The sequence below is a fragment of the Python bivittatus genome, unplaced genomic scaffold (assembly GCF_059951505.1).
Source record: "Python bivittatus isolate LINGU-HERP-01145 unplaced genomic scaffold, Pbiv_v1 ctg000160_np1212, whole genome shotgun sequence".
In the NCBI taxonomy this organism is placed as follows: domain Eukaryota; kingdom Metazoa; phylum Chordata; class Lepidosauria; order Squamata; family Pythonidae; genus Python; species Python bivittatus.
Window position 1 is genome coordinate 1,551,549 of NW_028277076.1, and position 14,300 is coordinate 1,565,848.

The 14,300-nt window shown below is 54.4% G+C and overlaps 1 protein-coding gene across 4 annotated transcripts in view; it reads right to left on the minus strand.

Annotated features, from left to right (window-relative positions):
* NR6A1 (nuclear receptor subfamily 6 group A member 1) overlaps positions 1–12,963 on the minus strand; it is a 43,749-nt gene extending 30,786 nt beyond the window's left edge. For 2 of the 4 annotated variants that reach the window (XM_088146881.1, XM_088146879.1), the window contains exons 1-3: positions 12,674–12,963; positions 4,221–4,262; positions 1,486–1,542 (exon numbers count right to left, since the gene is read on the minus strand). In XM_088146881.1, the coding sequence (XP_088003007.1) occupies positions 1,486–1,542; positions 4,221–4,262; positions 12,674–12,743 (169 nt within the window). In that variant the 5' untranslated portion in view covers positions 12,744–12,963. The remainder of the gene's footprint in view (positions 1–1,485; positions 1,543–4,220; positions 4,263–12,673) is intronic. The other 2 variants (XM_088146880.1, XM_088146882.1) reach the window with 2 other exon arrangements.
* Between the last annotated feature and the right edge of the window lie 1,337 nt (positions 12,964–14,300).

A 14,300-nucleotide genomic window follows, 5' to 3' on the forward strand; every position in this document is an offset into this window, starting at 1 on the left:
AGACAGTTGGGGTGGGGAAATACTCAGGAGGTAGATGCCCTTCATGAGGTCAAAACCATTAATTTACAGCAGAAGATGGAGAAGGAAAGGGGAAACACTTTGCTATAGAAATGCCAGCTTGGATGAGATTTTACAATAGCCCCCCATTTCTGTACATGCAATGGAGTTTGGTTGACTTCTCAGAGGCCTGAGAACAGAAGGTCCCAGATTCCGTATGAAGAACAGTTTTGTTCATGGCCCAGTTATGCAGGAATGTGCCTCCAAGGACATTTGCTTGAAAACTTGCAATCCTGCAGGCCAGTCCACAGAAATGGAGAAGAGACCATACGTGCAAATGAGAGCTCTAATGAGCTAAAGCCAGTTGCCTAATTACAGTTCAGGGAGCTACAGACATTTTGGTGGCCTGTGAAAACTGGCTGGGACGGAGCAGAAGACGACGAATCTTTTCTGCAAATAACTAACCATCTCAGGACCACCAGGCCTTTTCATAACTTCAGCTCCCTTTGCACAAAAAAAGGGCCTATGGGGTGTTGCGATCACAGCTGGTCTTACAGCTGAAGGACGAAAGCAACTGGGAGCTCAGACTTGGTCACATTTTCCACCTGCACAACTTCCTTTGAGGAACAGGTAAAAGTGATCTTTAACTCAATGCATGCATTAGTCCAGATCAGGTGGGTTTGGGGCTTGGTGAGAAAGGGAAGAAGTGACAGCAGAGCACCCCGACATTGAACAAGGGCTACAAATCACTGGCTGGAGTAGAGATGGTCATATTATATCATCATCACCACTGGAGGAAAAGCTTTGAGGGCAGCCAGTTCTCTAAAACTAACACACTACAGAAGCTGTCCAAAAGCTGCTACCCAAATGCCTCAACCCCAGTTCTTCATAAGTGTGGAACTTGGCTCAGCCCAACCAGCCTACACACCCTGTGGCTTGGCCATCTTGCATTGGGCAGGATTCCCTTTCTGCAAGATGCTTTTCTTCTTTCATCCTATTTCACTCTTGACCAGCATCTTCAGGACCGTACAAGCCTCCATGAGGCTCTCTACCCACTCTTGCTAACGTCTGGAAGGGAGCTGGTGGCTTGCCAGGCATTTTTAGAACTCTTTAGAGAAGTTTAGGGGATTTGGGGGCGCCTAATATGAGGTCATTCTCTGTCATTAACAAGATGTCTTGAAACAAATCCTGAACCTTGTTTGACTCTAGGGAAGAACTACCAAAATCTGCAGACTCTGGACACTGCCCTCTAGTGGGGAACCATGATTGAGCCATGGTCAAGCAAAGGAGGTGTCACCATCTCTGGACAGAGAGTCCGGGTGACACCAAGGACAGGGTTTTAGGAACAGATTTGACCCAAATCTATTCACAGGATCTTCATTCAAGGTTCCAGTGGGGATGACATGCCTCGCCGCCATAGCTCAACACAGATGTGTACAGGGAGAAGGGGTAGGATCTCCCTGATTAGAGAGAAAAAGTAGTACTTACTGCCAGCATTCAAGAGAAGCACAGAAGAAGGGGCGTTCATCTGTTCAACATCTGCAGCTGGGAAGAGAAAGAAAAGAGAGTCTAAGATGTGCTTGAAAAAAATTAGCTATTTTGTTCAACTGGGAGAGAGAGCTACATCATTTATATACACTTGTTCTCCCAGCGGCAGTGTCTTAAGCCAGGAATCCTAGCTTAACAAGCCCTGACGTGAACAGAAGTCTAACTGCTCCAACCTGCTTCTCCCGTTCACCCAAATGAGAAATGCAGTTTTGCAGAGGCTTCTCCCCCTCCAATGCCCTCCAGATGTGGCAAAGCCAGTGAGGCTGGAGCCAAAACCCCTGTTTGTAGCAGATGTTGGAATGGGAAATGTCTACAAGAAACTTTCTGGACACGTTGGGTGCACGCAAGCATGACTCATCTAACATGGGGTTACTGACAAAATTACAACTGAGTGTGCTCCATCAAAACATAAAGACAAACTAGAAAGTGTTCTAGTGTGGAAAAAGAACATTATCCGTCTCTAGAACAGCACAAGCCGCCAAACGCTCCTTGGCACAAATGTGTTTTTATCTGCGGTCTTTTCCGACGGCTTTAACCGAAGTTCTATCTTGCTAAAAAGGCGTTTTATCCCACTTCCTCATTCCTTTTGATGCCCCACCCCCAGGACTCGTCTTCCAGCCTTGGGTTCGGCTAGGCCTGCAGCTGCGCCTTGCACCCCGCGCGCAACTTTCAGCCCCGGCCCTTGCCGGTCACACCCGAGCAAAAAGGCCATAAGAGCAGACCGAGGAGGACAGATGCCTGCCCAAGAACTTTATCAGGAGGAAATGCACGTCCCAAACAACGGGAAAAGATTCAGGCAAAGAGCATCAGCTCCGTTGCAAGGGAATGCCAAGCTGCCAGGGTTAGCCCCAGAGAACAGGACATCATGGAGCCGGGGAGCTTGAAAACATACATGGGGTCTCTGCAGCCATGTACGAAAAGGTCTGTAGCCACCTTTTCCATTAATCTGCCTTGCCCAAATTCCAATTTAGAAGAAAACCCCTGGCCAGAGAGATCCAAAACAAGCTAAGGAAAAATCAGTCCTGCATTCTGAGGGGCTATGTTGGACTTTGAGCCTCGGCCTGCTCAAATTCTTAACACATGGTCCGTGCTTCGTTGAAGACGGCCCCAGACACCAAGCCCAAATCACGACAGAAGGACTGCCAGCTCGGCAAGCAATACCTGCCGCCATCTGTGAAGCCCAAAAAGAAAATTACAATTCTGGGTCACAAATTACAAACTGCAGTTACAAAATGACCACTGGCATTTTGCACAACAGCTTCTCGGAAGCGCGGATCGTCCAAGACGACGTTGACAGAAGCCCGGCTGGTGCGGATCAACAGATGGCCCTCCGAGAGTTTCTCTGCCCCGGTTTGAAAGGAAGCGGCTCAGCTGCTGGGGGGGTCGGGGGGTGGAGATCTGCCAGATGGTGCGAAAGGTCCCCAACCCCATCAAAGAACTATTCACGGGAAGAGTCGTGCATACCTGCAGATTTCGAGAATTTAGCAACTGCCATGCCACCTTTATGGAGGTCCCCTTTTGCCCCAGAGCCCTTCAGCAGACCAAGCAAGGGCCTACAAAAATGGGGGATGAGGGGTGGGGAGGGGGGATGGCCTGCCGTGAAAGGGGGGGAGGAAAGGACAACAAAATCAAAGTCTGCTTGATCTGAGGACCAGCTGTTGCTGGCCCAGCTTCTTGCCCTTTGCCCTCTCCTCCAGCCACGAAGTCAACGGTGGCAATTGTTGGCCCGCATTGTCCGCTTCGCAAGGCCTGAAAGGAATTAATAATTTAGCCCGCTGAGCTGATGACCTTTATTGGGGTGGCTCTTCGGGGCTGCAATCAAGCCGTGGGGTAGCTTTAACAGGTTTCCTCTTTTATAGCCTAATTGGGTGCCATAACATAAATCAATTATTTCTCCTGTTTTAAGGGACAATGCACGCCATTCTTCTCAAGGGCCGCGGCTCCCACTCCCCTTGGACCAGCCTGGCTTGGTTCTTTGAATTTTACAGCTGTGCAGTCAACACGACCAGAGGAGAAAAGTTTGGCCACCACTGCAGGGTTGGGGCTAGGGGGACACAGCGCGGGGGGGAAGTCTGCCCCCGTCTGACCTTCTCCTGACCCATGGCTGGCCTTGTCTCCGTTGATGCTAATCAAAATGGGGTTGTGGGGAGAAAGAGGGTCCTTCCCCACAGAAATGAACTTAGCCTGAACCTGCGAGAGAGGAGTTGACTTTGAAGGCACCATGGTCTGGTCACCTTATGGAGGAGGACAGGGTGCACCGCCCCTGTGGCACCCAAGAGACCGCCTGCACTGGCGTTTCAGGGAGGGGCACTTTGGAAATTCCCTCCAGGCAAAGGGCAGCCTCTTCAGAAGCCACGGGGGCCCTGACGCCATCAGCAAAGCAGACGAATCGCCTGCATGAAAACGGCTTTCCCTGCAGAGGTCGAAAGACTACAACTCCCAGCATCCTTAGCGGGCAGAATCTGGAAGATGCCATCTCCCAGGACCAGCAGGGCATCGGGTTGCAGGGTGGGCACGGACCACCATTTAGAAGAATGGCGTTCCTCCTTTAGGGGGCAAAGAGGAATGAGCAGCCCAGCCGGGGGGGAAAAAAGGAGGTGGGTTCATTTTGTTAAAATTCATGCTTCCAAACAGGGGAGGGGGGCAGGCTGGGAAGAAAGCGTCTTCACACCTACCGAAGGGTGGATCATGCTCGGCCGAAGGTTCTTGGGGGAACCCTGGAAGAGAGAAGAAACATCCTTACTACTATAAATTGGGACCTTTTTTTTTTTAAACATTGGCATCAAAAGGTGGTGGCTTCTGCCCAGCTCATCACAGGAGACCACGCGCAATGGCTCCCCTGCCACACGGCTGTCTCCTCCCTGCGCCAGCAGCCAGTTCTCTTCTGCTTCCACCTTGAAGCTGCTTCCAAAGCTGGCCACCACTTCAGGATGGGAGCAGATGCTTGACCGGGGCTAAGTGGAACCAAAGGTGGCTTTGGAACCCCACAGGACAGGGACTCTAGCAAGATGTGGCCCAAGCAAGAAGCAGAAAACTGGGGGGGGGGGACAAACCTTCAGGGATTTTTCTTGAGAGCTTGGTGTCTAAGAAGCCCAATCTGCCCTCCATGCTAGCTGAGATGCTGGGGCACCAATGCCAGGAAAATCCCGCCAGCTGTATTTGCGGGGAGGGCATGAAACCAATCAAGGCCCCCAGTCCAGAAGCAGCTCAATCAGGAAGAAATCTGGAATTGGCCAACTCTTCAGAGTGCTACCCCCAGGAGCCATGAGGAGGTAGCACAAGCACTGAAGACATTCTTCCCTCCTGCCCACGACCAACCCTTGTGAAGGAGGCTAGGGCAGGGTTTTTCTCAACCTTGGGAACTTTTAGATGTGTGGACTTCTACTCCCAGAATTCCCCAGCCACCATGGGGAATTCTGGGAGTTGAAGTCCACACATCTAAAAGTTCCCAAGGTTGAGAAGCACCGGGTTAGGGGCTATATCACAAGGCGACATCATATCTCACAAGACCCCTGGATCTCACTCATCTTTCCTCCAAAATGCTCGTTTTGGGAGATGAAATTGCTCCGACGCACACATTCGAAAAAGCCAGCGCTGGCTAGAAAACTGTAGCCCGGCTTGTCGGGCGCCAGCTGGGAGAAAGCGACCCTCCCCTGTACAAGAATGAGACTGTGTCTTTCACCTTTCACCCGAGAAATTTCAGGGCAGAGATGCAGCTAGTTAATCAGATACACAGCATAATCCCTGGGGAGATTACACAAACTTTACAACCGCAGCGGAGTGTGGTGGTAGCAGCCAAACCAGGCACAACCGGATTTGGAAGGAATTTCCTTTGGTTGGGTGGGTGGGGGGCAGAGCGAAAAGCAGGGAAGTCTCCATCTGCCTCGCCTGACGCTGAAGTGGGGCCGGCCAGGTGCCACGGCCATTTCCACCTTGAGCCTCAAATGCTGAACCCCCCGCCGGAAGGTGGTTGGGCAGAGCAACCTGAGACAGGCTGCTGCTGCTGCTGCTGGCGAAGGCTGAAGACAAGCCAGCACTAAGCCTGAAGCCTAGAATCGAGGTCTGAATTTCAGTTCTGAACACCAGTGCTAAGCAGACACGGTCAGGGCCGTTCAGCGGATGGGTTTAACTCGGCTCCAACCCACTCACCGCCAAGCACCATGTTCTGAAACCCTTCCCACTGGGAAACTCCACACCCCAGAAGGCAGAGGGAGGCTACAGAAAACCCCCCCAATTGACCAGAGCTCAGTTGGCAAGCAAGGAGCAAATAACCTGACGTTGCAAGGTTGCATGTACCCCATAAACCCTTCAAAAGCTGCCTCCAGATTGTAAATGTTAACGCAGCAGGAGAGAGAGAGAAAAAGTAAATGCATACAGAATTATCACTGTAGCTGCATTTCACTGCTTGAATGTCGTGGCTGTTGTTTTATTTTTAATTAGCTTTGTCCTAGTCCCTCCTTACTCTCCTGAAGACTGAATGTGTTCTCCTGCACCCCCCCGCAAAAAATCTGTGCAAGCCAGCTTTAAGTACTCCACGAAGCCACTCTTGACTGTAAAACATACAATCTGATGCCACCACCTTTATTAAGACTTTACGATGCATCTGCAACGGCCAAACTTTGGCGTTCTTTTGTAATCCCTATTCTTACTGCTTTGGCGGAGGCTGCCCTGGAAGAAAAAAAGAGAGATAGAGAAACGGACAGAGCCCTTTCAAATAGGGAAGTGGTAAACAGCTTCTCCACTTGGACCAGCTGTTCGCTCCAGCTTTGGAAACTCTTCTAGCTGCTGCTCTCGCACGTAGGCAGTGAGGAAAGCCTCATTAAATCATCACTCATATCTCCCCTCTTTACGAGGCAGCCACTGAAGAGTGACCTCCGGGTCAGGCCTGCATGCTCCAAGCTGGAGGTGGAGTGTGTGTGTGTGTGTGTGCAAACACCCAGCACCCTTGTTCACATCAAGCCCCCAAAGCAAGGAAGCTGAGATTCACCATCTTTCTCAAAGGACCCAAAGGGATCCCAAACCTGCAAAGTGTGTAGAGTCAGAGGGCATGGAGGAAGCTCCAGAGCAGGCCTTGCCCCTGCCTTTGAAAACTGGGATCCAAGCAAGCTCAGGTTTGTTCCGGAGAGGCTGGGGGAGCTGCCAAGGGCTGCTTCGGCGCGTCCCTCTCGCCTCCAGGTTGCCCCGCGGCTCTTCTGAAACACCCACCATGGGCCAAGTTCCAGGAAAGGCCGCCGCAGCCCAGCACCTCTGCTGACGTGCCGGACGAACCTCCGCTCTGCAGGACGAGTGGCGCAACTAGAAAGGGCAGCAGCGTTGCGCTGGGCCTCCCTCAGGCCACACATCCTGTGGGCAGTGATCTGGACTTTCACGGGAGCCTTACGAAAGTGGCGGAGGCAGGAAGGAAGGGTGGCCTGGTCTGATTCTTCTCAACACGGCTTGGAGAAGGCAGAGGGGCGATCCTACGGCTGGCACCTCATCCCAGGAGCTGCCAGGGATCTGGGGAAGTTCACGGGGGTACAAATCCTTTCATGCTCGAGAGAGTTCCCCGTGGAAGAACAAAACCGAGGGCTTCTGGCACCCGCCACTCATCACAGGTGGCCTGAGTTCCGCTTGGCTGATGACGCGGAGCCGGACGCTGTCATCTGAGCATGCGGCCAACTGTCTGGGTGCCCCTTCCCTGATCGGGGGGGGGGGGGCACCGAAACCAAGGCACACTGGGACACCAAAGAACAAGGAGAAATGAGGATCTGATATTGCCCTGGTGCAAAGAGTCAGGGGAGAACGGGATGGCTAAAATGAGAGGGCAGCCAGCCTCTACCCCTCCAGAATGAAATAGGGTTGAATTACTCTCCGTGGAACAAGCATATGGTTGTCCGAGATCCTGCACATTGCCTGGCTCTGCATCCTGGGAGGGTGGGCTAGGGTAACGTTACGAGCCTCCACAGATGCCTCCTTGCAAAAGCCAGCAGAGCTAATGGGGCTTGGCTAGTGAGGAACACAAGGGAGAAGGTGGCAGGTGAGTTTCACAAAGGCTTCTCCTTTGGCTGCCTCAAGGCCACCTTGATGACACACGATGCGAGAACAAGGCCGGGGGTCCATATCAACCACCAGATTAGGAAGACCACAGAACTAACCGCTCTGCTAACGACCAGGTGGCTGTCTCTGAACAGGGTCCAAAGAAGGATTTGCTGGGCAGCCCAGCGGAATACTTAAAAGTGACCTTCTGCCCGACAGCCAGGAGGAAGACCGAAAACTCCGCTCACAGCATTCCACAGCTTTTAGTCTTCGAGCCAAACGTGGAAAGACACACCCAGCTTGGACTGAGGACCTGGTGGGGCCACTCGGAGCCCAAAAGGTCCATCGCAAATTCAAGGTCCCTCTGAAATCCTGCTGCTGCTACATCAATTGGTATCTGTGTCAACTGACTAATTTCCGATCTGGAGTTTCCCCCTTCTGCATCCTGTCGGACCCACTCCCCATCTTCCCTCAGCCAGCTGTTTCTGCAGTTTGACTCACTCCAAGGCCGTTCCGGGGCTTTTCGCAACTCCGGAGTGGCGAGTTGGAATTTGCTCTTTGCACTGGCTGGAGAAGGGCCCATCCCCTAGTAATGGGAGCTGGCCACCAAGCCACGGTGCCCAGCAGCTGGGACCCCATTTGCAGCGCAGACCTAGATTAGCCACATAAACATCTGCAACCAAGCCTTTCTGCTCTCGGAGAACCGAATTCCAGAGGCAGATGCAACGCTGATGGAGGTCTCCACGCCACCAGTTCCACAGGCTTACCCAGGAAATGCTCTGGCCCGCCGGAGAATTTTGGCCACAGGCTCAGCTCACCATCGATCCCAAGCAGTAAATAGCTGTGTGTCACGTCCCCATAGCTTTTATTATGTTTGCAAAGGAGGCCGTGATGATAAGGCCCTCTCTTGTTTGGACTTGCAACACACAAAGGGAAGGGGCGTTCATTGAGAATATTTTCCCATTCCTTTCTGCCTTGGTCAGTATCTTACGGGGGGGGGCGGGGCTCATCCAAGCAAAGGTCTATTCCAACCCCTTGTGGGTCATACCCCAGCTTCTGAGCCCCACTAAGCTCTTTTTCCGACCTCGTCACCCCCCGCACCCTATACCCCTGGGCAGCTTCCAATGGTCACTGCCCACATTCTTTTACAACAGGAACCCACAGAGGGCAGATCGAGATCTACCGATAGATCCTTAGGTGATTTGCAAAAGATCAGCAAGGGTTCTTGTTCCCTATTGTTGAAAGGGAGCAACCCACATCTGAAAGGCCTGGTTAAAAAGTAACCAGGCTGCCAAGGGAAAATTGTGGATTTGCGCTCAAAAGGATGAAGGGCTCTGTTGAAAACAAACCCCTGCAACGTTGTTTGCGGCTGCCTGTTTTCTCTCTAGCTCAAGATTTCAACAAAGCAAACGCTTGTGCAGCTTCCCCTAAAGATCGAGCTTTGCGGAGCGGCTTTGAATTACAGAAATAGTCTACCTGCTCGAACTCCAAAGCCGCCAAAGAGAGAAGAAAAGGGCGCCCACTCACTATTGGGGATCCCCGCTGCCCATAAAAGTAGACCCCTTGAAACAGTTTCTCCTACTCATCTGCAACAAACCGTTCTCGTGGGTCGAAAAGATGCGGACCTCCAAAAAAACCCTTATTCCAAAGGCCGCGCAAAGAGATTTCAAGAGGGAGACAGTGAACGAAAAACACAACAGCCAACGAAAAGGGACGATTACTAACCCCTTCCAAAACGAGGAATGAAGCTTGTGGTATCTCAGGAACAAAAGAAAATGCATTTCTCTTAGACTTGGGCCTCCTTTTTCAATCAGCACTTAGTGCAAAAGAAGGGGATGGCAAGGCACATCTTTCCATAAGCCACAGCAGGAACCCTTGAACACAGCTTTGCCCCAAGATAGGCCTAAAATATTCCTACAAAGATCAGCCCGTGATAGCAGCTTATTCTGGACAGCCATCTAGGATTGCGTTCACAAAGACTGAGCCTTATTTAAGGTCTCTTAAGAGTTTGTTTCCCCTAGAGCGAGCCGCGTTTTGCAAGCCAGCAAGACGAGTTACCTAAGTTAGCATTTTTTGTATGTAAGAAACAGGCCAGAATCTTGGGACTGAAGGACGTGGACAGAAAAACATTTGGGGCTTGCGTGCCTGCTCGTGGAAGTGGGCAGAGCAAGCAGAGATTCATTGGTAGCGTAAATGGTTGCATTAGGATGCAACGATAAATCAGAATACGAGCTATCCCGGCTTACTTTTTTGCATGACTGCAACTCACATGTTGATTAGCGAGATATACGCAAGGTTGGTTCCTTCTTTTACATAGCTGCAATCTTACGCTTGTTTTTTAGAGCCCGCAAAATGTTTCAAACCCCAAGCATTTCAAACACTAAACATTTCAACTTTGAAACACTTTGGACAAGTTCAAAACGCTGAGCTGAGCTGGGCTGAGGGCCTTTCAGTCTTGCCACAATTCTGTCCTGAATTCAAAACACGGGCTTTGAGTTCGAAATGGGGCGGTTTGGAGCTCAAAATCCTTCAAGGGGGTGGGTGGGGGCATGGAACAGCCTCTTTCAAAAGCAAGGCTGTTGTTTTAAAATGCGGGGCATTTTACACGCCCTTGGTGTTTATCTACAGGTAAACGGCATTGAATGGAGTGGGACCAACTTCAGATTCAGCCTCCACGGCTTTATTCTCCAAAGAGACTCGGCGCTTAATGGAAACATCACTTCTCCCAAATGTGGACTGGTACCGAGGGGGGTGCGATGGGTTCACACTCCACTTAACGAGGGGCAGAGCTACACAATCCAACCCGCTGGCTCCTGTTCGGCCAAAGCAGCTCGTCTGTCCCACGTAACCCCTCCGAGCACTCCCGCTATTGGGCCTGGTAGACTGTCCCTGCCCGGTGCAGTTCTGGAAACTGCATCAGGTCTCCCTCAATGCAACACTCCTCTATTGGCAAGGACTGGCCAGAGTTGGGGCAGGGACGTACTGAGATCATAAACTGGCCTAAAGTGGCCATACTCCTGTATCTGGCCCTCAAGAGCCATCCCTCTGTTCTCCGGAGCAAGTCGACGCTTCCCTTCCCACTGCGAGGGTTTTTCCAAGTCCAGAAGTTCAACAAAGCGTAGCCCAATATTCTATGTTCCCTGAGCATGTCCCGTTTTATGGCAAAGGAGAACGCAGAGGGGTGGTTACACCACCCTTTCAAGCTGCTTTCAAGCTTTGGGGGGAAACGTGGTTAAACACAGCCACACGGTTAGCCTGATCTTGAGACATCTAAATACGCACCTTCCTGAAGAGTATAAAACCTGAAGAATGTATGTACCTCCTGAGAAAAGTGGATGGAAATGACTGTTTTCAGAAGATGAAACTGGGCTCCAAAAGAGGGGAAACTGTAGGAGGAGAGCAGGGCAAAGAAATCAGCATCTTTTCTGACTAACAGATTTTATGAAAAGGCATAAGCTTTCGCTCAGGAAAGCTTATGCCTTTCCATAAAATCTGTTAGTCAGAAAGGGTGCTACCAAACTCCTGAAAAGCGGTAGGAAAGACCATTTGTATGGCTCACCCTCCGAGTCACAAAGACCCGTAAAGCCAATTTCTTAGCTTTAAGAGTCAATGCAAAGCCCACGTTCCAATCATAAATCGACAGCTTTAATTGATTTGAAGTCAGTGATGTTTTTTTTAAAACCCAAGTGAGCTTTAAGAGGGACCCCGGTGGCCACATTTCTCCATAAAAAAAAACAAAACACCTAATGGCAGTTTAGGGCACGCAGGGATCTGAGTATAAAATATAAGCAGCCCTGAAAGAATACGCTCGCCAACCTTTTAAATACAGAACTGCACTGGTGACTACGTAAGCTCAGCTCAAAACGCAAGACCAGCAATGCCACTCATTTTCCAAGCGTTTATAGCTAGATTTAGGGTTGCAATCCTACACCCACTTAATAAAAGACCGGGGCCTTTCGGACACAGCAGAGGCAGCCTCTAAGCAAACTTTTAGTGGGGCTCTGCTGTGCCTGCAATTCAAAGCTGGGGGTGGGTGGGAAAGAGCTGAACAACACCCAAGTTAAGTCAAGATTATATTCGACTTTAGACCTCAACCCCAAATGTGACAGGCAAGGGAGAAAGAGAGACCCCGACTCCCACTTCTCTTTCTAATGGGTCGGCTTGCAGGGGGGCAAAAATAGTTCAAAACGGGGGGAGGCTGCAAGGACCCCAAAGCAGCAGCAGCAGCAGCAACTTGGAGGGGGTAGGTGAAGTTTAACCAGCGGTCTTCGCTTTGTCAATTTCAGTTTGCCAAGGGGGGGAGGGCAGGAGGTGGGCCGCGGGATGCTGGGGACCTCCCTCTTTAAAATCCAGCTTGAGCTGAATTACAACACAATGACCAGAGGCAGATAAGAGAGCTGGGGACAAAACCCGGCCTCCTCCTCCCGGGGTTGCAAAACAAGCCACAAAAGCTCTCAAAACACATTCTGAAGTTGGGGGGGGGGAGAGGGAAGGGGAGCAGGAAGAAAAGGGAGGGGGAGGGAGCCTGGGGTGTGTGTGTGTGTGTTGTTTGCTGGCGGGCCGGGAGGGGACGATTCGGCCCCTTTCTCTCCCCCGCCTCTGCAAAGTTTCCCATCACAATATAGGCCCCCTTGCATTTCTATGGGGTTTTTATTGATCCCTGGCCTTTCAAGCAGGATCCCGGTGTTATAAAATATTCACAACGCCATTGAGGCCCGAGATTGATCACTGCCCCGGAGAGGAAGTGGCCCAAGAGGAGGAGGAGGAGGAGGAGGAGGAGGAGGAGGAGGAGGAGGAAGGGCCTTTAAGAGGCAGGCAGGCAGGCGAGGCGGGGGGCGCGGAGGACCCCTCGGCGGGGCCGGGGGGAGGGGCCCTGCCTGGGCTGCTGGCGGATGGAAGGGGCTCCCCGAGCCCCCCATCTTTGGGGGCAGCTGTTCCAGCGCGGGCCGCCCCTCCCGCGACTCCCCCACCCCCCACCGGGCGCCCCGAGAGGCACCCCCTCCCCATTATTCCCAGCCCGACCCTCCCCACCTGCCCCGCTCCGGGCCCCCCACCCTCGGCCCGGGGGTCGCAGAGGCCGAGATCGGGGGCGGGGGGGCCCGCGGGCACCTACCGTTGGGCGGCGGCGGCTCGGGCCTCCTCTCCCCGGCCGCGGCGGGCGGCGGCCCGGGCTCCAGCTCCATGGCGGTCAGGAGGGCGGCGGCGGCGGCGCAGCCAGGACCCCGCGCCCGCCGCCCCGAGGGCCCATCGCCGCCGCCGCCGCCCCCCGCCTGCCCCTCGGCGGCCGCTGCGCGCGGAGGCGCCCCGCTCGCGGCCACGGCGGGCGCCGCTCTCCGACCCGTCGCTCCCGCTCGGCCGCCGCGTCCCGACTGAGCGGCCGGCCGGCACCGCGCGCGCCTCACGCCCCTCGCGCACGCGCGGGGCACGCCGGGAAGCGTAGTCCGCGGGCCGAACCACCAGCCGCGCTGCGCGGGGGGGCCGGCCCGGCCCGGCCTGGCCCGCGCGGCTGCGGCGCCCGGCCGGCGCGGCGGCCCTCGGGGGCGGCCGGACGCCGCCGCTGCGCCGCCCCGCCCCGCCGCCCCCGCAGCGCCGCGTCCCGCTCCCCCCCTCCTTCACTGCCCCCTTCCCGGAGCGAAATGGGCTCTCCCAAGAGTTGGGGCGGGGCGCCGGGCGCGAGGTCCCGCCCCCTCATGAATATTCCGCGCAGAGGAAGCGCTGTCCGGCGGCCCAGCTGGGGACGGGTTTTCCCCGCGGGGCGGGGCAGGGAGCAGGGAATAGGGGCGTGGCCGAGGAGGAGGAGGAGTCTCGGCCCTCGGCGGGACCTACCTCGGCGGGTTGTTGTGAAGACCAGTTTGGGGCGGCGGGGAGGATAACCCCGCGGCTTTGGAGACTGTGTTGTCGTCCGCCCAGCGACCCAGAGCGATGATTTATTTTCCTTGCGGAAACGAAGAGAGAACGGAGGCCACGGATGGGCGCCAGATGTGATCGCTCAGTGAATCGGAGAGCCGCATCTGCCGTCCGTCGTTGGCTCCTCCCGAGCTCTGTGGCGACTAACACACCGTCGCAGCGCGGCATCTGGGGGCGCTTGGCCTCAGACCGAGAACGGTGCAGGGTTAGGGGCTGCGGCTTCTGCCCGCCCGCCCGCCGGGGGGGTCACGCGTCCGTTGGGCGGCTTTAGCCGAAAAGGACGGCTGCACGGAAAAGAGTCACCAGGTGGCGGCCTCGGACTCCTCCTGGCACCGGGGCCCGGCACGGGCAGGCGGGGAAGCCGGAGTTCGAATGTGTTTCCGCGCTGCGGGGCCCGTTTGGCCTTGGCGTGACCCCACAGGGGCCCCACTCGCAAACACCCCCCGAAGTCCGTTTTCTCTCCCTTCGATTAACACTGAAGGCCATTCACGCGATCCTCTCCGCCCTCGAGCCCGTTGGAGTCGCGTCTGGGACGGGAGCGACTCTGGGGACGGCTTTTGAGGAGCCCCCCCCCAACGTGCTTCACAGCCAGTGGGTCAAGTCCGCGCTCGCCACCCCCGGGAACAAGGAGAACTGTTCATCTTCCGGGCCCAGATGAGCCGCAGATGAGCCTCCCCGCCCGCCCACCGCCCTCTGTCCCGGCCAGCTGTTCACACGCCCGCCCCTCCCAGCCCATTCGGGCAGATGTCCGCGCTCTGGCCTGGCTGCGGACCATTGGAGATCCACTGGCAGCACCTCACGGGGCGCTGCCGAAGCCAATCCCTGATTCTCCT